Source organism: Felis catus, chromosome E1, assembly GCF_018350175.1.
Source record: "Felis catus isolate Fca126 chromosome E1, F.catus_Fca126_mat1.0, whole genome shotgun sequence".
NCBI classification, from domain to species: Eukaryota; Metazoa; Chordata; class Mammalia; order Carnivora; family Felidae; genus Felis; species Felis catus.
In genome coordinates this window covers 19,912,518-19,938,223 of record NC_058381.1, presented here as the reverse complement: position 1 = coordinate 19,938,223, position 25,706 = coordinate 19,912,518, and the positions used below count along the sequence as shown (strand labels likewise).

Genomic DNA, 25,706 nt, shown 5'->3' with positions numbered 1-25,706 from the left:
TCTTTTCTATGCAAATATTTTATTTAAATAGAAATCACAAACATAATTCATCTTAATACTCAATGGTATACCAATACTCAATTTATACCAATGTAAATTTCCCATTCCACTTCTCAGAGGTGACCACCATGTGAATGGTTTGGTGGGCAATCCTCCAAGCTTTTTTTTTTTTTTTTGCTCATAACACATCTAGACACACATTTAAAATGGATTGTACAATAACTACCGTTCTACAACTTGCCTCTTTTAGATTAACAATGTATAATTCATCTTATTTCATACACTCCTCATTCTCTTTAATAGTTGCATAGTATACCTGTGTACAAATGTACTATAATTTATTTAACCACTTGGCTGATAGGCAGTTGAGGGTCTTTCCAATGTTTTGCTGTTACAAACATTACTTCAGTTACCTTCCTTATACTTCTGTTTGTGCACTTTTGTTAGTACTTCTGTAGGAGAGATTTGTAGATGTCCGATTGCTGGGCCTTAAGACATGTATATTTAAAATGTTGGTAGAACTTGCGAAAATGTACCCAAATAAAGCTGGTGGTCTTAACCGTTGTGCCCCACTGCCTCTGGGAGCAGAGTGGCGAGTGCATTTTGAAATAGCCGGCTTTCTCTGTGATAGTGACAGCTGTGTGGACCCACAGGGGAGGGCTACTAATGGAGAAGGAAAAAGAAAAAGATTGTGACCAAGTCTTTGAAGCAGAAAGCCCTTTTTCCTTAGGTGCTTTGTGTTTATCGTCGCCAATGGTATTCACTGAAACGTAGCAGGGGAACTTTAGGTTTGTGGCTCTCTTTTGGTCCATAAATCCTCACTTTTTCCAAGAATGCAGCATTTGAATTTCCGACAGTATATTGCTTTTGTAATAAGACTGATAAATAAAAGATTGTGAAAAGTGACCGAATGATAATCTATTGCTGTAAATCCAGAGTTTCAAATTTGTTTAAAGCAAGGTACACGCACGCTGTAAGTGGATTCTAGCTTGCCAATAGAGTATGACTTTAAGGGAAACCAAATGGCTCCAAAGAGAACATTTCCCCCCCCCCATGCTTCTTAATAAATGCTCAAATCTCCAAGGGTTAATTGCCAAAGGCTTTGAAGAACATGTCAAATCTATCATTTGGTAGAAAATATTCTCACTCTTCTACATGTGACAGCAAGTGTATGAACTAAGAACTTAGTCAAGGTTGAGGGTTGTAAAGAATAGAGACAATCTCTTAAGGCACCCTAAGCAATTGGGTGTTATTGTAAGTTGATGCAGAGAACAAGAAGGATCTTCAAGAGAACTGTATTCAAAACATTTCAAAATGGGACCTCAATTGCATGACTTTGTCCCTCCAAGTTGCTATTATTATTATTATTTTAATCTTGAGAGAGAGAGAGAGAGAGAGAGAAAGAGCATGAGCAGGGGAGGGACAGAGAGAGAGGGAGACACAGAATCTGAAACAGGCTCCCGGCTGCCAACACAGATCCTGATGCTCAAACCTGTGGACCGTAAGATCATGACCTGAGCCGAAGTCAGATGCTTAACCAACTGAACCACGCAGGCTTCTCTCCAGTGCTCTTATTAATGGGGTTCAGTGACTATCCATTTTCTCTTAGGTACGGTGTTCCCACCCCACTCCCCCCCTTCACTCTGTGTACCTTTTCCATATTCCCTAGTTTCTGCCTCCTTACCACTTTGCCTTGCCAAGTTCCTCAAGCTTCTATCTCTGACTCATGGATTCTCTTTGGTTTTAACTCATATGTTCACATCTCGTAATTCTCTTTTTTCCTCTTAACTCAGAGTCCAAAGAGGGAGAGTTAAGTTAGCCCAGTTCATCTTTTCATGCCAGGTTTTTGACCAGCCAACAGACTGATTGTCTTTGAATCAGGAGCTTACATATAGTCTGACCAGTAGTGGCAAATTGTCCAGGGTCAGGTGGTAAGAAAAAAAATAGCTGTGGGCAGACAGGTTTCCTTTAAGAAGGGTTCTGGGCACATTAAACACGGTGAGTGACTTTTATACCAGGTGTTATGCATAATGTAGCGTTGCTTCTTTTCAGTGAATGTTTATTGAGTACCTAATGTTTTCCATCGCTAGGTCCTAGGGACTTCAAACATAAGTAAAATACTAGTTCTCTCTCCTACGGCAGTCATAATAATATGAAGGCATATAAAAAGACATAAGTTGCAATACAAAGTAATGCAACTATACAAACGTTCATTTATTCAACAAATATGTAATGAGCACGTATTGCATGCCTAACTCCAGATTCAGCAGCAAACAATTTCAGCTCCTTGGAGTTTATGTTTTAGTGTATGTGTGAAGGGAGACAATAAACACTACTATATTGTAGATGGTGATCAGTGACATGGAGGGGAAAAAAGCACGTAGAATAAGGGTTGTTGAGGGTGGGAAGTGCAACTTTAAATATGAATGGCGTCCTTGAGAGAGTGACATTTGAGAAAGATCTGAAGGAGTTGAGGGAATGAGCCTTGAATTTATCTGGGAAAGAGGATTCCAGAGAGAATTCCGGCCAGCGCAAAGGCCCTGTATTGCCACATTGCCATGCTGAGGGGATACCAAGGAGGCCAATGTATCTGGAGTGGGAAATAAGGTCAGAGAGGAAAGGGAGGGGCAGGGCACCAGACCATATGGGACTTTGTAGGCAAGCGAAAGGATTCTAGTTTTCACTCTGAGTTAAGAAGCCACTGTAGGGCTACGAGCAAAGTGATGTGGTCTGACTTAGATTTTAACTTTGGCTGCTGTTAAGAACAGATTTCTGTTAAGAATAGACTCAAGAGGGGCACCTGGATGACTCAGTTGGTTGGGCACCTGACTCTTGATTTCAACTCAGGTCATGAGCTGAGGGGTGTGGGATCGAGCCCCATGTCAGGCTCCGCACTGAATAGGGAGACCAGTTGGGGCCATAGCAATAACCCAGGTGAAAATTAACAGGAGTTTGTACTAGGACGACAGCAGTAGCAATGATGGGGAGAAGTCATAGTCTGACTATATTCTGTAGAACCGAGAGGATTGCTGACAAATTAGATGTGGAGGCAGGGACAACTCCCAGGCTTTGGCCTGAAAAAAGAGAATGGAATTGCCATTAACCAAGATGGAGAAGATAATAGCAGGAGCAGGTTTGGAGGGAGAGCATCAGCAGCTTGGTTTTGCACATACTAATTTTGAAATGCTTGTAAGATCTCCAAGCAGAGATGCTGAATAGGCAGTTGCATATACTGGCATGAGTCTGGGGTTCAGGGGACAGTTATGGATTGGCGCTATAAAATTGACTGTCCAGGGGCGCCTGGGTGGCTCAGTCAGTTGAACGTCCGACTTCGGCTCAGGTCACAATCTCACGGTTCCTGGGTTCGAGCCCTGCGTCGGTCTCTGTGCTGGCAGCTCAGAGCCTGGAGCCTGCTTTGAATTCTGTGTCTCCCTTCTCTCTGTGCCCTTCCCCCGCTCATGCTCTGTCTCTGTGTCTCAAAAGTGAATAAAGATTAAAAAAAAAATTAAAATTGACTGTCCAGGGGCACCTGGGTGGCTCAGTCAGTTAAGTGTCTGACTTCAGCTCAGGTCATGATCTCGCGATTTGTGGGTTTGGGCCTGGAGTTGGGCTCTGTGCTGACAGCTCACAGCCTGGAGACTGCTTCGGATTCTGTGTCTCCCTCTCTCTATTTGCCCCTCCCCTGCTCACGCTGTCTCTCTCTCTCTCTCTGTCTCTCTCTTCCTCAAAAATAAATCCTTTTTTTTTTTTTTTTAATTGGCTGTCAAATGTGGCAGGCACTAGTTACATGTGGCAATTTAAATGTAACTTAATCAAATGAAATAAAAAAATTAATTTCTCTGTTGCTCTAGCCAGATTTCAAGTTCTCAATAGCTTACATGAGGCTCAGGGCTACTGTATTGGACAGTGAAGACATAAATATTTCCACTATCACAGAAATTTTTATTGGACAGCACCTTAGATGACATTTAATGTTATGAGGCTGGATAAGATCACCTAGAGAATTAGTGAGGGGAGGTGGTGAAAGGATTCAGAGACTGAACCCTTTATATAAATGGATGTAAGTACACAAATTGGTGGCGATGGTAGGATAGTGAGGTGTCAAGGGCAGGCTTCCTTTTTTTTTTTTTTTCATGGACTAAATGGGGACTAGGACACAAGACATTCCAGAGTAGGGAATAGTGTATTTTAAAAGAAGTATAAAATAGCATGCGTGGTATGGTGGGGAACTATAAGAAAGCTGGCATTTCTGGAGCAAGGCCATATTATTTTAGTATAGTTAAACACACACACGTACACACACACACACACACACACACACAGAACTCTAAACTTCTTTGCTTAAACAATTTGGGACTGATCATGAGGTGCTGAGGCTAATCAGTTCAGGTCTAATTGGAGGGCAAAATGAGAAGGGTAAAAAAATTTCCTCATCAACTTGTAAATTGTGAGCAAAAATGGATGTGAGAATTAAATTTAGGGAAATGGATATTTACCTCAGAACAGATACTATTTCTTTCAGTGATAAAAAATTAAGTGTGATGTTCACTCTCAATTTTTTGAAGCTTTGTTCGATAAAGACCTGGGAGTTACTTCAGCAGGGAGTGGGTTTCTATCTGGAGTGGGGGCAAACTGAAAAAAAAGTTGACGTACCTAATCAGCTATGGCTTTGATGAAATGTACTCATACACAATCGCCAAGCCCCATCCTGGAAGCCAATCATTTCAGAACATGTTTTTCCAAGATGTCAGTTTGTTTTAATAGTACGTTGCTATCCCCAAACTACCATATTCTTGGTTTTCTTTTTGTTATTCTTTTTTTTTCAAGTTTGCAAAAAGCAATAACTAAGCCACAAGAAAAAACCCACAAAAATGCTGTTCACCAATTAAAAGAAACTCTTTCCATTTACATGTGTTTTGAACTAGAATAACCTAAAATTAAAAAAAAAAGATTTCATTAGAATAAAAAAAAAAAACTTTTCAAAGTAGACTCTATTAGAATCTCACGTTGTCATTCTATGCTCCTGCAGTTAAAGACTATGTCATTATTTCCATTATACTTACCTCCTAATTTTCAGGGCTTATTAGCCCGGCTGTAAAAACTTGCTCCAGTTGAAACTTGGCAAGCTGACAAGGCTGCGTGCCAGAAGTAATTTACTATCCAGTGTGGTTTGCAAAGTAAAAGAAGCTATATATAATAGAAAAAGAAATGAAAAGTTCCTGGTTCCAAATATTTTAATGTGTGTAATGTGTGTCACCTCAAACTTTTCAGCTTTTGTTGTTAGCAACGTGAGATAACATGAAAGGTTTGAAAAGTACAGATGCTTTGCATTCACATGAAATTGAGGGCTCCGATGTTCTTAGGCATCAAAGACCAGTCTGTGTCTATCACTTCTGCTTGACTTTGAAGTCTACCCAGAGCTCTGTGCGGGGAGAAGCAGGCAGGGGACTTCGAACAAGGTAGGGGGATGGGATTCCAGGTGTCACACCTCTCATTATCACTGACATTAGGTACCTCTCTTTATCTAATAATAATGATCATCATCATAATAATAATGGGGAAAAAAAGAGAGCGTTCCTTTCTTGTTTTTAATCGCTGAGCTGTCCATGAACTTAATCTTCGTGAATATTCTAAGGAATGGGTAATTCTAAGGAAAAGTTCAAGTTTATTTTGAAGTTTACATGTAAGTACTTTGGGGACAAGAATAGATGTTTTAACGTGATCTGCAAATTCTGGCTACTGTTCATTTGTCAGAGTCCTTAAGACATTGTCTTGGGACCCTAAGTGAGACACCCTCTTCTCTATTTTCCAAACTGGCTCATAAGCACTGTAATGAGGTCAAATGTTTCTCCAGCATGAGGTGAGTAACATACACCTTTCTGACATTAATCTTACATGACAATCTGGAAAAAAATCACAAAAGTTTATATTAAAACAAATATTAAGGGCGCCTGGCTGGCTCAGTCAGTAGAGCATGTGGCTCTTGATCTCAGGGTTGTGAGTTCAAGCCCCACATTGGGTGTGGAGATTACTTAAAAAGATGAAATAAAAAAAAAAGAAATTGTGAACAAAAAAATTAAAAAATAAAATGAATAATAATACACTGTGGGCTAGAATGTAAAATGTGTGTGGACTCTTTTGCCCAGGGAGAGGGCTTTGATCATTTGTGTTTCAATATTTTGACCCTGCCACATATATACAAATGATAATTGAAGCTTTTGAAGAGAATGATATCCTCAAAGAGACGGTCTGCTCATTAATGCTTTCTTTTAAAGTGTAACTTTCATAAAGTGTACAAATCTTAAGTATGTATCTCAATGGATAGATTTCTACATATGCACATATCCATGCATATGTATAATGACAACCCAGATCAGCCAGGTAGAGAACACTTCCAACATTCAGAGGGCTCTCCTGTGCCCCCTCCCAGTTAGTGCCTGTTAATCAATCTGACATCCATGGTGAGTTTTAAAGATCAAATGAAAGAATAAAAGAAATGTCAAGTTTTCCACGGTGCACCTTAGAGCTCCAGACTCAAGAGCACTTTTTCTCTGGCCTTAGGGTTTCTTAACTAGAAAGTGTGCTCAGCTAAGGATTCTGAGACTCAATGGACATTATTCAAACACAATTTCTTCTGCCTGTACTGGGCTTCCTCTAGCAGGTGTGTTTTTTTGTTTGTTTTTTTACCTTTTCAAGAGCTCTTTGAGTTGATATTTTAAAATATTTGTGATCAGAGTGAGTTAATACATAAGGAACTTAGTACACATAGTGATTGGGTACATAGAAGCACTAGATAAGAGATAGCTATTATATTGAGATGTAGAGGAAATAAAAGAAGGCTTTGCCAATATTATTATAATAATTCTTAGAACAACATAAACATAGATGCTAAATTTGAAAATAAGGGAGGAGAGTATAGTTGGTTTGAAAATCATAGGTATCTATCAAATTAGCCTTGAAATGAAAGGTTAAAATCTCTCAGCTGGCTGAGCCCCTTGGTCCTAAATAAATTTAGCAAATGCCTTTTGTTATTTTCTCAGGCATTTTTTAATTGAGCACTTATTATTTTCCAGGCACTGTTGTAAGCTCCCAGATGTCTTAGTGAACAAAGCAAATATTCCCTGCCCATTTGGAGTTTACTATCTAGTGACATTCCTACTCTTACTCCTAACACAGACTGGGGATTTTTCTGTTACAAGGAAATTTCATCTTTATTTTACATCCCTGAGTTTCTTCCCCTCTCTCGTGTCTTAAAGCTGAGGGATCAAGAAATGAAGCTGAAGCCAACCTTTGCCTCACTTCTGAGACCAGTGGGGTAAAGTGTGAAAGGAAAAAAAAAAAAACAGGAAAGGCACAGAGGCGGAACATGGTTACCTGTTAAGCTTATTCCCTTTCATAAATCACAAGGTGCTAATGCAAATGTTGAAATAAACAGGTCTAGCAAGAACTCCTGCTTTGGTTTTTTAAGCATCTTCCAGAACTTAAAAAGAACTGATTCATGTAGTTATTATTTTAGGTTTAGCAATTAGACCAACAATGTCGCTTCCAAGCTGAGTTGTCTGATGGTTCCCTTAGAAATGCTAACTAACTTCCTTGGGCAATGGTTTAAGGAGGGTCCATACCTTACTGATTTAGTTTCGTAACTCCCAAACTTTTCAATACCAAGCTCCCCTTTTCTAAAAAATATATGTACTTTCTGATACCCACCCAGGGCCATGTGTTTTTGAAAAGATCTTGTCTATAAAGGCAGAATAATTGTTTAAATAATGAAAAGGTCTTCCTATTTTAAAATTAATCAGCCAATTAGAGATTCTAATTGGCAGGTGAAAAACCGGTGTTACCACACTGGTTTACTAACCTAGCCGAAAGCAAAGCTATAGTGTTATGGATATCTGGTCAGTTTCCCTACGCTTTTCATTACTGACTTTTTGAAACGTTTACTATTGGAAAGCGAAGACATGGGACCGCAATAGAATAAAAGGAGACAGTATTCTGCAGAAACGAGTTGCACTCCTTTCAGGTAACCCCTCTAGACACTGGGAGGCGCTCTCTCGAACCCGCCCACGTTTAGCCCAGGGCGCGTCTAGCCCCGCCCCCACTCTGGCCCCGCCCCTCCACTCCAGTTAACGTGAATCCTCCCGAGACGGAGGGGTGCTCCGCGGAAGCCCCACAATCGGCCTCGGAGAGGTGACAGCCGCCGCAAGGGCTGGAGGGCGGTCTCCGACGGCGGAGGCGGCGGAAGCGGAAAAGGCGGGACCTAGGGCGCACGTTACGTCAGCACGTGCGAACGCTAGGGCTAGGTCTCCGGAATAGATGGTGGCCGCTTCGTGCGCGTGTTGGCGGTCGAGAGGCTCGCCGGTGGGCTGTAGAGTTGTGACCTCATGGCGGAGATAATTCAGGAACGCATAGAAGATCGACTCCCCGAATTGGAACAGCTGGAGCGTATTGGATTGTTCAGTCATGCGGAGATTAAGTGAGAAAGAGCTGAGGAAGTGGAAGAGCTGGGGCGGGCTGAAGGGAGGGGGGAGCCTGGGGGGGCAGGGATGCCGGGGCACCTAATTGTGTTTATTTTTTGTAACATGGCAGAAGCCCATTTTCAGATTTTGTTGACTCCCAGAATTTCTCATTCGTTGCACGGTGGTCTGTTTGTACTGCTCTAGAGATGCAAACTGCAGTGGGTGCCAAGAGATAAATCTTTCTAGTAAGACTTGAAGATGGAGACCATTTAATTCAATTTTGTATTCTACCCCAGGCTTTAGCCAACAACGTCCGGCACGAGGTTGGCATTCAGTAATTTGTTACAATTAAGCCTAATATTTTTTAGTGGTTTTCTGTGACTGTTGCTGCATTTTACAATGGCTGGGAATGTAGTAATGTGACAATGGGGGCCTTGAAGTAAACCTTTGTTAGTGAAATGCAGCATAGTGTGGACTCAAAAAAATTTTCTTTAATGTTTATTTTTGAGAGAGTAGGGGGAAGGGCAGATAGAGAGTGGAAGAGGATCCCAAGAGGTTCTGATGCCAGGCTCTAACCCAAGAACCGTGAGATTATGACCTGGGCCAAAATCAAGAGTCCATTGCTTAACTGACTGAGCCACCCAGGTGTTCCAGCAGTGTGGACTCTCAGTGCGTGTTCAGTAAATGTTACTATTACCATTAACTAGAGACAGTAATTGACCTTGTACATCTTGCATTAAATTCTCTTAATATACACATGTTGTGTTTTCTCTTTAGCTAAATACAGTCAATCCTTTCCCATGAGTCCTTTGTACTGTTAATAAACCTTTCTAGATAGAGACAGTAGAGACAATCTAGGTTTTTTTTTTTTTTTTCTAGTTTGAGTGTTGGAAAACTCAGAAGTAAGGAATTTAGAAAAGATACTTGGTTATTATTAAAACCCAAGTGACCAGAATTTGGAGGGAAAGAAATCTTTACTAATATCACATACAAATAATGTAAAGTACTTAACATTATTTGCTTTGCTGGTGGGAATGTCAATGGTCCTGGCAGTTGACTAAGATGATTTTCATGAAAATTTTAAAATACTGGGCGCCTGGGTGGCTTGGTTGAGCATCCGACTTCAGCTCAGGTCATGATCTCATGGTTTGTGAGTTCAAGTCCCGTGTCAGACTGTGCTGACGGCTCAGAGTCAGGAGTCTGCTTCGGATTCTGTGTCTCCCTCTCTGCCCCTCCCCTGCTCACACTCTGTCTCTCTCTTTCTCATAAATAAACATTTGAAAAAAAATCCTGATGCACACACCCTAAGCACACAGAAGTAATCAGGTAAGAGAAAACTTGCTTATGAAGTATAATTTGGGAATTTCAGGTTTTGGAAATGTTTTAATATATATATTATGTTTTAAATATATTAAAATAAACTTAAAACTCCAAAATTATTTAACTTCTGCTTTTTTCAACTGTCATATCTTAAATGGCTTTCTCCTCAGGGCTATCATTAAGAAGGCTTCAGATCTGGAATACAAAATACAGCGAAGAGCTCTTTTTAAGGAAGACTTCATCAATTATGTTCAAGTAAGTGGATAAGTTCACTACTTTTTAGTCCCCTCACAAATTTTAAATCAATTCTAGAATGGTGAGCTTGATTCAGTGTTTTTTGCAGAATTCTAGAATTGATTAAACGGGTAATTTTCGAACAGGAATAGAAGTGGTCTGGGAATAACGTTGCCCCACTAAGGCTTTAGTCCTTGGCAAACTGAAATTTTCTTTTTTCCTTCTATGGAGTTAGTAGACCAGATACTGCCAAAGATACTGTGTATTAGGATTTAAGCAAGAGAATTGACATACTATTTCTTGTGGGGAGACATAAAGGAGAGTGAGTTTGATGATGGTAGATGGTTGGAAAGTTAATATTTATGTGTCTGTAAGTCTGCTACCTTAGAGGGATACTGCAAATTCTTCAGTACTATAAATGAATGGGAGATTGGAGTGAATCTAAAGTTTACATGCTAGACCAATTTTCAGGTAGAGGAGAATAGCTAATATGTTAGATAACAAAATCTGGACCCAGTGGTAAGATGTAATATTATAAGACTGGAGGTTTTCTGAGTTTAGATTGGAAAAACAACAACAGGTGAACAAATGAGACCTGGCTACGACTCTTGTACTTGGAAGAGGTTTCGGAGCTCATGGTGGATTGCTATGTGTCAACTATACTTCAGGAATAAACTTGGAAAAGGACAAAAGAAAAAAAATAATGGACCATATTAACAAAAGTAGAGTGATGAGTAAGTTAGCTGAGCAAAGAACACTGCAAACAGTAGCCATTCAGAAGATGTTAGTTTGAAAAAAGGTGTTTTGCACTTAACAGACAGTGTCTGGAGCATTGTGTTAGGCTTGAGACTGCATTTTAAGAAGGACTTTGAAAGGTTAGTTAAAAGGCAGCCAGGATGGAAACCTTGTTCTAGGAGGAATCATTGAAAGAATACAAATAGACACGTTTAACCTTAAGGAGACCTGAGAAGTGGCAGATAATTCCACTCTTCAAATATTTGAAGAGGTACCTGTGGATTAGGTTGATTAGCTTTAGAGGCCATAACTGAAATAAGTAAATTAAACACACACACACACACACACACACACACACACACACACACACACACTCCCACACACACACTCCCACACGTACATACTTTCACTCACATCCCCGCCCTGTGCACACAACTGTCACAACCATATAAACTTGCTATAAGACGTAAGTGGCATTTTAAATCAGTGAGGTTCTGGGAGAGAGTGAGAGCAAGTAGGGTAGGGGCAGAGAGGGAGGGGGGAGAGAGAATCCTAAGCAGGCTCTGCACTGTCAGTGCAGAGCCCAGTGCGAGGCTCAATCTCACAAACCGAGAGATCATGACCTGAGCTGAAATCAAGAGTTGGACGCTTAACCGACTGAGCCACCCAGGTGCCCCACAGCACGTATATTTTGAATCTAGAATATCTAAGGAACTACAGATTCAGAAGAAAATGACAACTATGAAGGATAAAAACAACACAAATAGGAACATTCAGTTCACAAAGGGGAAACACCATTCACTGATCAACTTATGAAAAGAATGTTAGCCTTATTAATTAAATTTTTTTTTGTTTATTTATTTTTTGAGAGACCGAGACAGAGCATGAGCAGGGGAGGGGCAGAGAGAGAAGGAGACAGAGAATCCCAAGCAGGCTCCAGGCTCCGAGCTGTCAGCACAGAGCCCAATGTGGGGCTTGAACTCACAAACTACGAGATCCTGACCTGAGCCAAAGTCGAACACTTAACTGACTGAGCCACCCAGGCACCTGCTCATGCTCGCGCGCGCGCTCTCTCTCTCTCTCTCTCTCTCAAAAATAAATAAATATTAAAAAAAAAACACACACACAAAAAAAGCATTCAAGAAAGTATTATAATAAAGTCCAAAGTTTTGCTTCAGAATAATAAATAGTCAAGATAGTCATTTTTTCTGGGGAGGGAAAAGAGTGGAATTAGACATGATACATAGGGAATTTCGAAGCAAGTTTAATAAAATGTAGGCTTTGATGTAGCTGTGTAATAGCTGCTTGGGTGTTCTGTATGCTTGAATATTTCATAAAGCACTTGTAAAATGAAGCATAGAATCTTGTGAAGCCTTAAGTTTTGTGTCTCTAACAGTCTTCAAACTGAGGCTTAGAGAGGAATTGAATAGTAGTGGTTTTTAGAGAACCTTAAGAGGTTTTAAGTGGTCCTTCAGAGGGTAGGGTAGGGAGAACCAATTAGGCACAACTGTGTCTTTCATTTGCTTATGTTAAGCTAATATTTTTGCATGGTTAATTTACTCAAAGTTGGAACATGCTGTTGTAGACTAGAAAGTCTGATATTATGAACCTTATGTCTTTTTTTTTAAGTTTTTCTTTTCTTTTTTTTAAAGTTTGTTTATTTATTTAAATAATGTCTATTCCCAACGTGGGGCTTGAACTCATGACCCTGAGATCAAGAGTTGAGTGCTCTTCCTACTAAACCAGCCAGGAGCCCCAAATCTTAGAAATATTATGATTTTAGAAACATACTTTCTTTGCATCTAAGATGTTTATATGCTTGCTAACATGGATTTATGAGTTTTGTAGATGTAAGGTGAATTATCACTGACTTTTAACAGACATTTACTACAAATTATGCTTGATAGCATATTATCTTCTTTTATAGTCTTTTTTTTTTTTTTTTTTAATTTTTTTTAAAGTAAGCTCTGTGCCCAGCGTGGGGCTTGAAGTCATGACCCAAAGATCAAGAGTTGCATGCTTTACCGGCTGAGCCAGCAAGCTGCCCCAATCTTGTTTTATATTCTTGATTTTTATTTACTTTATGATTTTAACTAAATGCAGTTCCTGTTATAAATTAAGGTTTATAAATTAAAAGGTTATAATTTAAAAGGTTATAAATTTTATTTATTTTTTTATATGTTTTTCTTCCATAGTATGAAATTAATCTTTTGGAGTTGATTCAGAGAAGAAGAACTGTAAGTAGATACTCTGGAAATTGGAAAAAATTTAGATTAGGTAGTGTGGTTCTATAGCTAGAACTTGGGTTTGGGAAGCAGTTGGCACTGATAAATTGTGTGGTGCTGTGTTCATAATGGGTGTTTGTAATCATTTGTTTTCTTTATCAGCACCTTTTTAAAAATATTTAGAGAGAGTGCACGCAAGTGGGAAAGGGCAGAGAGAGAGGGAAAGAGAATCTAAGGAGGCTCCGCACTGTCAGCACAGAGCATGATGCGAGGCTTGATTTCAACCAACCATTAGACGATGACCTGAGCGGAAATCGAGAGTCAGACGCCCAACTGACTGGGCCATCTAGGCACCCCTATCAGTACAGTTTAAGATCAAGTAGGAATGTTGTTATGGATAAATGTGATTAAATTGAGGCTTTGTTTTTTTTTTTTTTTTTTTAATGTCACCTTTAAGCGCATCGGGTATTCATTTAAGAAGGATGAGATTGAGAATTCTATTGTACACCGGGTACAAGGTGTCTTCCGGCGTGCTTCAGCAAAATGGAAAGTAAGTGATCAGAGCATCTTTAATTATAAGAGATGTGAAGACATGTATTATATGTATTGTGTTTCAGTATTCAAATGTATTGTTTATTCTTGGGTGTCTCAATATTTAACCTAATAATGGTATTATTTGAAACCACTTATCAAACCGTGAAGAAAATTGATCTCATTACCTTATAGTTCTTCTTTGAGGATGGCACTGAAAAAGGTGGATTCGATACATGGTTAAGGATTAGAAATTTGGGATGTATGGATAAATCTCTAAGTGAAGAACACTGAAGACTTGGAGGTGGAAGATAAATGGTTAGAGTAGGGGCAGCACCTCACTAACTTGATGTTCTTCAAGTTGGGCTCTGGGACTGGGAGTACTTTAGATCCTGGGAATGACAAATTTGGGGTTGCTACCCGATTGAGACCAGTTAAGAACTGCATTGAGCAAGGGGCGCCTAGATGGCTCTGTCTGTTAAGCATAATTCAGGTTATAATCTTGCGGTTTGTGAGTTTGAGCCCCATGTCAGGCTGTGTGCTGATAGCATGGAGCCTGCTTTGAATTCACATTCTCTCTTTCTCTCCGCCCTTCTCCTGTTCTTCTCTCTCAAAAATAAATAAAATATTTTTAAAAAGAAAACAAAGGGCGCCTAGGTGGCTCAGTTGGTTAAATGTTTGACTTCAGCTCAAGTCATGATCTTGCGGTTCGTGAGTTTGAGCCTCACATCAGGCTCTCTGCTATCAGCATGGAGCCTGCTTTGGATCCTCTGTCTCCTGGCCCCCTCCGCCGCCGCCCCTCCCCCTCTCCCCTCACCATTAAATATAAATACACATTAAAGAAATGAAAACAAAACTGCATTGAGCAAATTGGATAGACAACAAATTTTGTCTTGGAGCATGGTAGGTGAGAACGGGTGGCCAGATGGAGTTAACACATTTAAGAGATCTAAGACCTCAGTGAGTAACAGCCTAATAGGCTGAGCAATGTATAATACATTGGCTTTCCTGAAATTTACCTCTCTTTCTAAAAAAAAGTTAATTAGTGCAAAAGTGTATTATGTATTAAGTTCAAATTCGAGCAGCTTACTACATTGCTTTTCTTGCAGGATGATGTTCAACTTTGGCTATCCTATATAGTCTTTTGTAAGAAATGGGTGAGTATTGCACAGTTGTGTCTTGCTTCCTTGTTCTTTTAGTAAGTCTGCCTTTTAAGCTCTGTGCTTGAGTACTGAACTCCATGTTTTCTCCAAAGTTGTAGGGTTAGTAAATCGGAAAAGACTCCAAGAAGGCTGAACTTCAGTGTAACAACATTTGCATATCTGAAGACTATATAAATGGTTTCTAAGTCAGAAGATGATCTTTGTTGTGTGTATTTATTTAGTAAAGTTAGATTTGTTTAGATACTTAGAATGTTTGCATGTAGTGGTTTAGGTAGAAAAAACTATGAGTATGTCTATATTTGTTTCTATGTCCTACAAGAGCATATCTTGCCCCATTGAATTTTGAGTTGGTAAGGAAACAGTACAGATCACTTAGAGATGACTAATAATGAGTTCAGTGTATAGGAAGTAGAATTGCTTTTTCTCTCTTACAGGCCACCAAAGCTCAACTTAGCAAGGTATTTTCTGCCATGTTGGCCATTCATTCAAACAAGCCAGGTATGGTGAGATCCTTGTCAGTTCTTCTACCTTTTATGTAGACTCAAGCTATTTTGGCATTTATTTTGCTTCATAAACTTAAAAGAAATTAGTTTGAGAACTTGAGCATAGGTACTAGGCCTCAGCAGTTCTGGTTTCTGAATAGCTGCCTCTTAGTTCATCCCTGTATATTGTGTATCATTTATTGTGTTGAGTATTGTATCTGTGGGTAAGAAGGACTAAATTTCTTTTTTATTTACTTATTTATTATTGATTTATTTATTTTAAAAAGTGTTTTATTCATTTATTTTTAAAGTATGTTTTACTTTATTTTATTGTTATTTTTAAAAATATGCTCTGTGTAGGGCGTCTGGTTGGCTCAGTACGTTAAACCTCCAACCTCGACCCAGCTCATGATCTCATGGTTTGTGAGTTCAAGCCCCATATCGATCTCTGCTGTCAGTGTGTAGCCTTTTTGGGATCCTCTGTCTCCCTTTTTCTGCCCCTCTCCTACTTTCTCTCAAAATAAACATTAAAAGTTTAAAAAAAAGTTCTGCATGCAACATGAGACTTGAACTCATGACCCAGAGATTAAGAGTCACCTGCTCTACTGACTGAGCCAGCCTGGCACCCCACTAAGTTTCTTTTTAGATGATGATAAAAGAAACTCTTTGGTCCTTTGAGAGAGATTCTATTTGGATGTATTCACATTTAAGGGGCACTTAGAGGGGAAAACTTAAAAACTTAAAGGGGAAAATGTTAACGCAGATTTTACAAGAGTGCCTGGCACATATTAGGTACTCATGTTTTGTAAGAGAAAGACTTCTCTTGTGAATACTGTGTGAAATAGCACATAATTTTATAGGGGAGGTACTCCAGTGCCTATTCTCAAGTATTAGGCTCAACCAGGTTCATGCTACACAGGCTAAGATAGGCCACATTTGGCACCAGTTAATTCACCAGAGGCTACAGCATTAGGTGAGAGTCTTTAGTAGAGTACTCTTAGCAATTTGGAGGCCAGTCCTTGGTCCCCAAGATGACAGTTCAGGTGTGAGGGAATGAGACCATGTGAATGGGTAGAGGAACAGCTCTGATTTAGAAGTCCTGTGGATGGGCACAGCTTCCAGGGATCCTAGAAAGGACTGTGCTCGATTTCAGGAGTCACATGCTCAGGAAAGCCCAAAGCAGTCGCGCTCTCTCATTAATAACCCTTCTAGTCCAGACGTGGTTACTAACCATGAGTCATTTTTACCGAAGGCAGTCTTGTCTGGTAACATAGCTGACTTTTATTAAGTTTCTAGGGAAATAGCTGGAATGTTAACTCGACGTTGATTTCCTGTGTAGAAAGACAAAGGTTTTTGTTTTTAAAGCCTTTATTCCCAACAGGTGTGATAAAAATTTTATTTTTAAAGTTGAGCCATTCAAAAGAAATTATAAACTACTTAAATAAAGAAAAAGAGTGAAATATTTTTATTTCGTGGATTCTAAGATGCACAATTTCTTCCAGTATTTTTATAGTTCTAAAGTTTATATGTGACTTATAGTGATGTTGATCTTAGATTGAATGAGGCACATAAGTACCCACAGATGTTATCATTTGCCTCTTCGCTTCAGAATATTCTAATTTTTATTTATTTATTTTTATTTTATTTAAAGTTTATTTTGAGAGAGAGAGTACACATAAGCATGCGGGAGGGGCAGAGAGACAGGGAGAGAGAGAATCCCAAGCAGGCTCTTTGCTATCAGCTCAGAGCCTGACACGGGGCTTGAACCCATGGACTGTGAGATCATGACCTGAGCTGAAATCAATACTTGGATACTTAACACACTGAGCCACCCAGGTGCCCCAGAATACTCTAATTTTAGGTAAAGCAGCAATACTTTACAAATAACCATTGAAATTCCCTCTCTCCATCCCTTTCCTCTTTTGGGAAGATTAAAAAAAAATTCTTTGAGTATTAAAATTGGAGCATTGATCTTTTTTTTTTTAGTCTGACTTGATTGATTTATTGAGATGAAGTCTGATGTTTTTTATTTATATAGCTTTGTGGATTATGGCAGCCAAATGGGAAATGGAAGATCGCTTATCTTCAGAAAGTGCAAGACAACTATTTCTTCGAGCTCTGCGCTTTCATCCAGAGTGCCCAAAACTTTATCAAGAGGTGAGTTGTGTACCTGTAAGGTGAAAGAGTGATGTCTCAGTTTTGGTCCTCTGTAGACTTACATTCTTGATTAAGTTAAAAAGCCTTGGATTTGTGGAGGCTAGGGATAAGTAGAGGAGCTGCTGGAAAAGGAGAGCGGCGAAGCTGTTTCTTGGCCAGTATTAGGTGTTGACCATGTGCATCTTCCAGGTTGTTAGTGAGAGATTAGAACTCTTACTGCCCATCATGGTTGGGAGGGGTGGGGAACTGGACCCTACCTATTTTCGTTGTGGGGCCAGGGTTCAGCCATCTTTATACCTTTGTTGTTTTTTCCCTTGCATCTACCTTCCCTACTTCTTATCTTCTTTCTCTCCTTCCTTTCTCTCTCTTTCTCTATCTTCTTCCTTTGGCTTCTCTTCATTTTTCCCCACTTATTCTTATTGTCTCTTTTTTCTTGAGATATATCCCTCCTTCCCCTCTTGCTGGACTTAACGCCTTAGAGGGAGGCACTAGAACAGTGATGGCCAGACTTTCAATTAGGAAAAAAGCAAGCGCTAAAAATGGTGTATTATTAGAAGCTGCCCTTTTTTGAGGTATTTGTCAGGATAAGGGAGAAAGTACCGTCTTGTCTTCAATTGAAAATGAAGCCTTACTTGATGGAAAAAGATGTGGGTCTTTTTTTTTTAATTTTTTTTTTTTATGTTTATTTTTGAGAGAGATACAGAGCGCTAGCAGGAGAGGGGTAGAGAGAAAGGGAGACACAGAATCTGAAGCAGGCTCCAGGCTCTGAGCTGTCAGCATAGAACCCAGCGCGGGGCTCGAACTCACGAACCACTAGATCATGACCTGAGCCAAAGTCAGATGCTTAACTGACTGAGCCACCCAGGCACCCCGATTTGGGTCTTTATGCTTGTAGGTTCTGTAGCTGTCCTAACTAGTGATTTTTGGTCTTGTAGTTCTTTGATGATGTTTTATATTGCAGCTCAGCATTTCTTTCCTTGTTTTCATATTCTTTTCGATATCCCTTTGCTACCTGTAGTATTTTGATTGAGAAACAGTAAGTATCACTCCTCCCTGCCGTTATAAGGTTATTTTATGGAAGTATTGTTTATGTTTTTTGGAAGTTTTCCTAAATACTCAAACTGGTATTTCCAAAAATAGAAATAGATTTATTGCTTATTCTTTTTCAAAGTAAATTAGAGGGTGCCTGGGTGGCTCAGTCAGTTTAAGAGTCCACCTTTGGCTTAGGTCATGATCTCACTGCTCGGGAGTTTGAGCCCTGTGTTGGGGTCTGTGCTGACAGCTCAGAGCCTGGAGCCTGCTTTGGATTCTGTGTCTCCCTCTCTCTCTGCCCCTCTCTCGCTCACGCTGTCTCTCTTTCCTTCAAAATATAAATAAACTTTAAGAAATTTATAAAACTTTTTTTTCACATTTATTTATTTTGAGAGAGAATGCAAGTGGGGGAGGGGCAGAGAGAGAGGGGGAGAGAGAATCCCAAGCAGGCTCTGCATTGTCAGCCTAGAGCCCAACACAGGGCTCGATCCCACAACTGTGAGATCATGACCTGAGCTGAAATCAAGAGTTAGTCCCTCAACCGACTGAGCCACCCAGGCACCTCCTGATGGTTAATTTTATGAAATTATAATACATATATTAAAATCAGGAAATTGACATTGGTCTAATGTATGCATATGGTTGGTTCTCTGTCATTTTTTTTTTTATTTTACATGTGTAGATTTGTGTAACCACCACCACAATCAAAATGCAGAGCTGTTCTACCATCACAAGGAACTCCCTTCTTGTCAGTGTCATCTAGTTTCATAACAAAAAATATCACGCTATCCCCAGACTTTCACAGATCTGATATTTATGGGTAAAAAATGGCATCTTATGTATTTCTAATTAAAAAAAATATATTTCCAAAGATTTTCAGTTTATAATTTCCCTTGTATAGTACTTTAGGATGGAGCTGATGCATACTGAGAAACTGAGGAAGGAAAAGGAAGAATTTGAAAAAGCCAAAATGGACGTGGTAAGATCCGAACGTGTCATCACACATTAACAATTAATAGTGCTTTGAGCCTTCTTAGGAATAAGAGACAATTTTTTAAATGTATTTTTTATTTAATGCCGGTTTTGAAACTTTGAGATGAATCTAGAGTTGATTTAATTAAACGGGCTTAGTAATAAAAATGGAATTCTGTGCTTTAAAAATACACATTTGGACTGTTTGAAGTAGTCCTCAAAATAATTTATTATTGATAGAAGGGTAAATGGTTTCCCTAATACTTTATGGTTTCATTAAATGACATACTAATGGGTTGAAGGAGCTCGAGGAAGGTTGTGAAATGTGTGGTTCCTAGTTTTTTATATAATTTTTTTGGTGACGGTAATTTTAAAGAAAAGTTTTAGAATGTTTGAGCTGAAAAAGGAACTTTGCTATCATCTGTTATTGTGGTTTCCAGCTGTGAACTTTTTTATTCAAATAAAAGTTTACCCAGAAGGGTAAACAAGCCATGTAAAACCTGACCTGCTCTGGTCTAAGTAGAGTCAGGCCTTAAGCCATGTGATCTTGCTATTGCTCTAGGAGCCTGAGAGAACACATTGGGAAGGTCAGTGGTCTTGTTCAAGCAGCACATTTTACAAGTGAGGGAAGTGGCCCAGAGAGAGACGTGGTTTGCCAGAGGTCATATGGCACAGATAGTCTAGGGCTGTTAATTTTTATCCTAGTGCTTTTTCTAGTTACTGGCACTATCTGTTAAGTTATGTTTACTATAATACTCTTTAGGGGAATCTTGATTATCCTGAAGAAATCCTTAAGGGCGAGTTGGCACGGATTATCTACAAAAATTCTGTGAACATAATTAAAGGTACGTATGTTTTGAATATTTATGTATGATGGAAAGTGCAACATTCTATTTATGTTTATTTTGAGAGAGAGAGAATGCAAATATGTGTGGGGAGGGTGTGGCAGAGAGAGAGAGAGAGAGAGAGAGAGAGAGAGAGAGAGAGAGAGAAAGAGAGAAAGAGAGAAAGAGAGAATCCCAACCAGGCTCTGCATTATCCGTGCAGATAGTGCAGAGCCTGACATGGGGCTTGAACTCATGAACTGCAAGATTATGATCTGAGCTGAAGTTTGATGCTTAACTGACTGAGCTACCCAGTCACCCCACAATGTTCTATTTGAAATGAGGAAGACCGGGGCGCCTGGGTGGCTCAGCCGGTTAAGCGACGGACTTCAGCTCAGGTCATGATCTTGTAGTTTGTGAGTTTGAGCTCTGCATCGGGCTCAGTGCTGACAGCTTGGAGCCTGGAGCCCGCCTCAGATTCTGCGTCTCCCACTCTCTCTGCCCCTTCCTCACTCATACTCTGTCTCTTTCTCTCTCTAAAAAATAAGCATTAAAAAAATTAAAAGGGAAGAAGACCTTTAGCTAATGTTGAAAATTTATGTTAGAAATTCTGTTAGAGTGTATATAAAATTCTATGGGAATAGTGTCCTGTTTCTTTCAGAAAACATTGATAGCCCCTTAGGGTATACTTGAACATTTAAGTAAGTTTATCGAGTATTTAATTCACATGGAAGGTTGGAAAGAAATAGGTGATTTAGAACATTTCTTTATGCTTTTAAGATGTTTAGAAGAAAAGAAGTACTTATGAATACTCTAAAATATCACTAATGACTTTGTGTAGTGGGGCTATGGGTGATTTTTTCTGTTTTGTCCTATTTCTCAAATAATACAAAGAATTAGCTCTAGTACATCAAGAAAGTGGTACTTTCTTGTAGAAGAAAGTGGTTCTTTACAGTAAAATGACACTTGACAGTCTTACTCCCCTTCCCAATTTTTAAAATTTTAGGTGCAGAATTTCACGTGTCACTGCTTACAATTGCACAGCTATTTGACTTTGCCAAAGATCTGCAAAGAGAAATTTATGATGAGTAAGTAAGTTCGTGGAAAGGTGAATATGTCTATTTCCGATCTTGTGGTAAAAGTTTGAGGTTGGGTGTTTAGAAAGAGGGAAAGAAGACACTATGCTAAGTCCTTGGAAGAAAGCAAGGTTTTAGGGCTATTGTATCATAGTAAGTCATAGAAAAGTAAATATCTCTGGAGAACTTGTTTGACTCACTTCTGGGCTTCCCTTGGGAGTTAGTTTGTCTTTACTCCGTGACAAACAGCTGATATCAAGACGTATATTTCTGCTGTGCTGGTATGTCTTTTGTCCATAGAATGAGAGTGGTCCTCATAAAGGTTTGCAGGTGATTGCTGTAGGTTATTTTATTCTTTAATGTTGGAGCATATTGTTTGAGAATTTTTTTGCAGCCTGCCTTGTGGGTACATCACTCTTAGGTAGCACCCCTTACTTTCACAGGAGATAAAACAGAACTTGGCTTGTTTGCCCTTTGGATGCCTTCAGAGCTTTGGTAGAGGTTTAGGTCATGCTTTTTTTTTTTTTTTTTTTCTTGCCTCTGTTACAGAAAATCAAGAGCCTGGATATAAGGTTCTCCAGGGCTCGAGGACTGTCTCATCACACATACCTCACACATGATTTAACTTTGAGAGCTAACTTGTGAATGAAATCTGAAACATTCTGAAACCTAATAAATGTGCCACAACTCTGATTGATTGACAAAATTTATGCAGTGAGCATGAAGATCTCTGGAGGGCTTGCTGGGGAATTGTCTCCTGGTAATGGAATTGTTAAAGGGGTGTCCTGAGTGCACTCTTAAATTTTTTTTTTTTTTTTTTTTTTAACGTTTACTTTTGAGAGACACAGTGTGTAAGCAGGGAAGGGACAGAGAAAGGGAGACAGAATCCGAAGCAGGCTCCAGGCTCCAAGCTGTCAGCACAGAGCCCGACACGGGGCTCAAACTCATGAACTGTGAGATCATGACCTGAGCCCAAGTCGGTTGCCGAACCGACTAAGGCACCCAGGTGCCCCTGGGTGCATTTTTAGAGCATTGGGAACTGTCTGTTTGATATTGAGTTAAGTTTCGTGTCATAGGGCTGATGCCAGCAAACTGCTTTTCAGCCTTCAGGCTCTACACACAGATGACCCTCTCACTTGGGATTATGTGGCACGGCGAGAATTAGAGATAGAGTCACAGCCAGGAGGAGAGCAGCCTGCGACAAAACAAGCCAGAGCAGTGGAGGTGGGCCGGAAGGAGGAGAGGTGCTGTGCTGTGTATGAAGAGGCGGTGAAGACTCTCCCTACAGGTGAACTTCACCAAACCTTGGGGTGGTGTCGAAGTTAGTATTCACGAATGGGAAGCCGAAGCTTCCGTTCCCATTACCAACGTCAGTTTCAGGATTCTGTCTGTGCTAGTTTACAGTGTGCCTGCCTTTCCAACTTGTTCTGTGGTGGTCAAAGATGGAGCTTTGATGACCTTCGTCGATAGTAGTAATGGTATCCATTTGGGGGAAATGGTACATAGGAAATGATAATTCAGAAGATTGTCATTCTCTAATTCTCTTTTCATACAGACTTGCTTCCAAATTTTATATATTGGAGTGTTAATGTTTAATTTTTGAGAGAGAGAGCGTGAGCAGGGAAGGAAGGGGCAGAGAGAGGGAGACACAGAATCTGAAGCAGGCTCCAGGCTCTGAGCTGTCAGCGCAGAGCCCGACGCGGGGCTTGAACTCAAACCAGCCATGAGATCATGACCTGAGCTGAAGTTGAACGCCTAACCGACTGAGCCACACAGGCTGCCCTTTACTTTTTATAGTTAAGTCATTAGTATTTGAGATGTTTGATTAGCTGTAATCAGAATAACTAGTTTTTTTCACCGGACTAGCTTAAACCCTTTTTCAGAGGAATTTTCCCTTCAAAGGAAAGATGTATGATGACTGTTAAATGGAGAGAACTAGTGATGTGATCCGCATAATCTGACTTTTCCAGAGGCCATGTGGAAGTGTTACATCACGTTCTGCTTGGAAAGATTCACCAAGAAGACAAGCAGTCAGTTCCTCAGAGAGAAGGTGAGGACCTACGTTACATGGTTATAGTGGCTGACTAGAAAGTGACTGTTTTCTGTAAAAAGAGCAGACACGTGGCTCCTTTGGGGCCTGGGACAGCTTCTAAGAACTTAACCTAAGCTCTTTCCCCTTGTGGTTGACCTGTCATTCCGAAGGTCTGAGCCTGCTGTATCCTTTTTCTGGCCACCTGATTAAGAAGCACCCTGTTACTGGGCTGTGTTTGGTGTGGCTGTTTAGCTGGTCTAATCATAAGGGAAACTACCTCAAGTTCCTTTTCTTGGTTGCACTTGTTCCTGTCAGAGGCCACAGACCCCTGTGGGGATGTTTGTAACGAACTGAGAGATTTTTCTGATTTCAGAGGCTGGAAAGAACCATGATGGCGTTCAGGAAGGCACATGAACTCAGACTTCTACCGGAATTTCAGTACAAGCAGTGGGTAAGGGCACATTCACTGCCAGTAACATGTACTTGATTCCAGTTGGCTCATGATGGTGTCATGTGTTTTAATATATTGTTATGTGTTATGTGACTAAACCCATTTGGATGTTTGGTATGGAAGATGAGTGACATTACATTTGACTCTCGGTATTTGGTATATGCCAGAAATGAAATCTGTACAGTAAAGAAAGGAATGTTACATGGTGGAAAATAGCCAGAACAGGGAGTCGCAACTTGGGTTTATTTTGTTTACCCATACATCTTGTCCTGAACATCCTTTTCCTGAATATATGCCTAGCCCAGATTAAGCATTGGTACAATAAAAATAAAGAGGGGCGCCTGGGTGGCGCAGTCGGTTAAGCGTCCGACTTCAGCCAGGTCACGATCTCGCGGTCCGTGGGTTCGAGCCCCGCGTCGGGCTCTGGGCTGATGGCTCAGAGCCTGGAGCCTGTTTCCGATTCTGTGTCTCCCTCTCTCTCTGCCCCTCCCCCGTTCATGCTCTGTCTCTCTCTGTCCCAAAAAAATAAATAAAAACGTTGAAAAAAAATAAAGAGAGATTAGATGTGTTCCTGTGTTTCAGAAGCTGACGTTCTAGTAAGAAACCTGTTAACCCAGGCCTACTTTCTGGGGTGGGTGAGGATTGGTATGGAGACCAGGATAATGCGCTGAGGTATTTCTACATTGGGTTTTGTCACTTACTAGCTAGATAACTTGGGCAAACCACTTAACTTTTCTGAGTTTGTTTACTTGATTTTAAAACAGTGTTAGTGAGGAGCATCTGGGTGATTCAGTCAGTTGGGTGTCTGATTCTTGATTTCGGCTCAGGTCATGGTCCCAGGGTTGTGAGATCAAGCCTGGCCTTGGGTTCCGTGCTGAGCATGCAGCCTGCTTAAGATTGCCTCTCTCTCCCTCTCCCTCTTTCTTGTGTGCATTGTGTGTATGTGTGTTCTCTCTCTCTCTCAAATTAAAAAAAAAAAATAGTGATCCTTGTTTTTGGCAGCTCACAAAGTTGTTAACTTACACAAAAATGTTCGTACGTTAACATTTAAAAAATACTTTTTAAGAGTTTATTTTTGTTTTTGAAAAAGATACAAAGGGCAAACGGGGGAGGGGCAGAGAGAGGAGGAGACAGAATCCCAAGCAGGCTCTGCACTGTCAGCACAGAACCTGATGCGCGGCGCTCGAACTCACCAACCCTTGAGATCATGACCTGAGCCAAAATCAGGAGTCGGATGCTTAACTGACTAGGCTACTCAGGCAACCCTTAAAAAATACTTTTTAAATGTTTATTTATTTTGAGAGAGAGTGAGAGAGAATGTGGGGGCAGACATGGAGGAGGGGTAGAGAGAGGGATAGAGAGAACCTCAAGCAGGTTCCATGCTGTTAGCACAGAGCCTGACGGTGGGCTTGATCTCATGAATTGTGAGATCATGACCTGAGTTGAAATCAAGAGCCTGATGCTCAACCAACTGAGCCACCTAGGTGCCCCCAAAATACTTTTTATTTATTTTTTATTATTTATTTATTTATTTATTTATTTAAAAAAAATTTTTTTTTTCAACGTTTATTTATTTTTGGGACAGAGAGAGACAGAGCATGAACGGGGGAGGGGCAGAGAGAGAGAGAGACACAGAATCAGAAACAGGCTCCAGGCTCTGAGCCATCAGCCCAGAGCCTGACGCGGGGCTCGAACTCACGGACCGCGAGATCGTGACCTGGCTGAAGTCGGACGCTTAACCGACTGCGCCACCCAGGCGCCCCATTTATTTATTTTTTAATTTACATCCAAGTTAGCATATGGTGCAATAATGATTTCAGGACTAGAATCCAGTGATTGATTCATCCCCTATGTATGACACCCAGCGCTCATGCCAACAAGTGTCTTCCTCAGTGCCCCCTTTCCCATGTAGCCATCCTCCCACCCACAACCCCTCCAGCAACCCTCAGTTTGTTCTTTGTATTTAAGCATCTCTTAAGTTTTGTCCCCTTCCTGTTTTTATATTATTTTTTCTTC

General features: G+C 40.2%; 1 protein-coding gene across 2 annotated transcripts in view; it reads left to right on the top strand.

Moving 5' to 3' along the window:
- The first annotated feature begins 8,211 nt into the window (after positions 1–8,211).
- Positions 8,212–25,706, top strand: part of UTP6 (UTP6 small subunit processome component) — a 30,554-nt gene continuing 13,059 nt past the window's right edge. The window contains exons 1-13 of one of the 2 annotated variants that reach the window (XM_045044416.1): positions 8,212–8,473; positions 9,947–10,031; positions 12,941–12,982; positions 13,428–13,520; positions 14,611–14,658; positions 15,099–15,162; positions 17,185–17,303; positions 19,237–19,314; positions 20,071–20,152; positions 21,138–21,219; positions 22,284–22,495; positions 23,178–23,257; positions 23,613–23,690. In XM_045044416.1, the coding sequence (XP_044900351.1) occupies positions 8,382–8,473; positions 9,947–10,031; positions 12,941–12,982; positions 13,428–13,520; positions 14,611–14,658; positions 15,099–15,162; positions 17,185–17,303; positions 19,237–19,314; positions 20,071–20,152; positions 21,138–21,219; positions 22,284–22,495; positions 23,178–23,257; positions 23,613–23,690 (1,155 nt within the window). In that variant the 5' untranslated portion in view covers positions 8,212–8,381. The remainder of the gene's footprint in view (positions 8,474–9,946; positions 10,032–12,940; positions 12,983–13,427; positions 13,521–14,610; positions 14,659–15,098; positions 15,163–17,184; positions 17,304–19,236; positions 19,315–20,070; positions 20,153–21,137; positions 21,220–22,283; positions 22,496–23,177; positions 23,258–23,612; positions 23,691–25,706) is intronic. The other variant, XM_045044417.1, reaches the window with a different exon arrangement.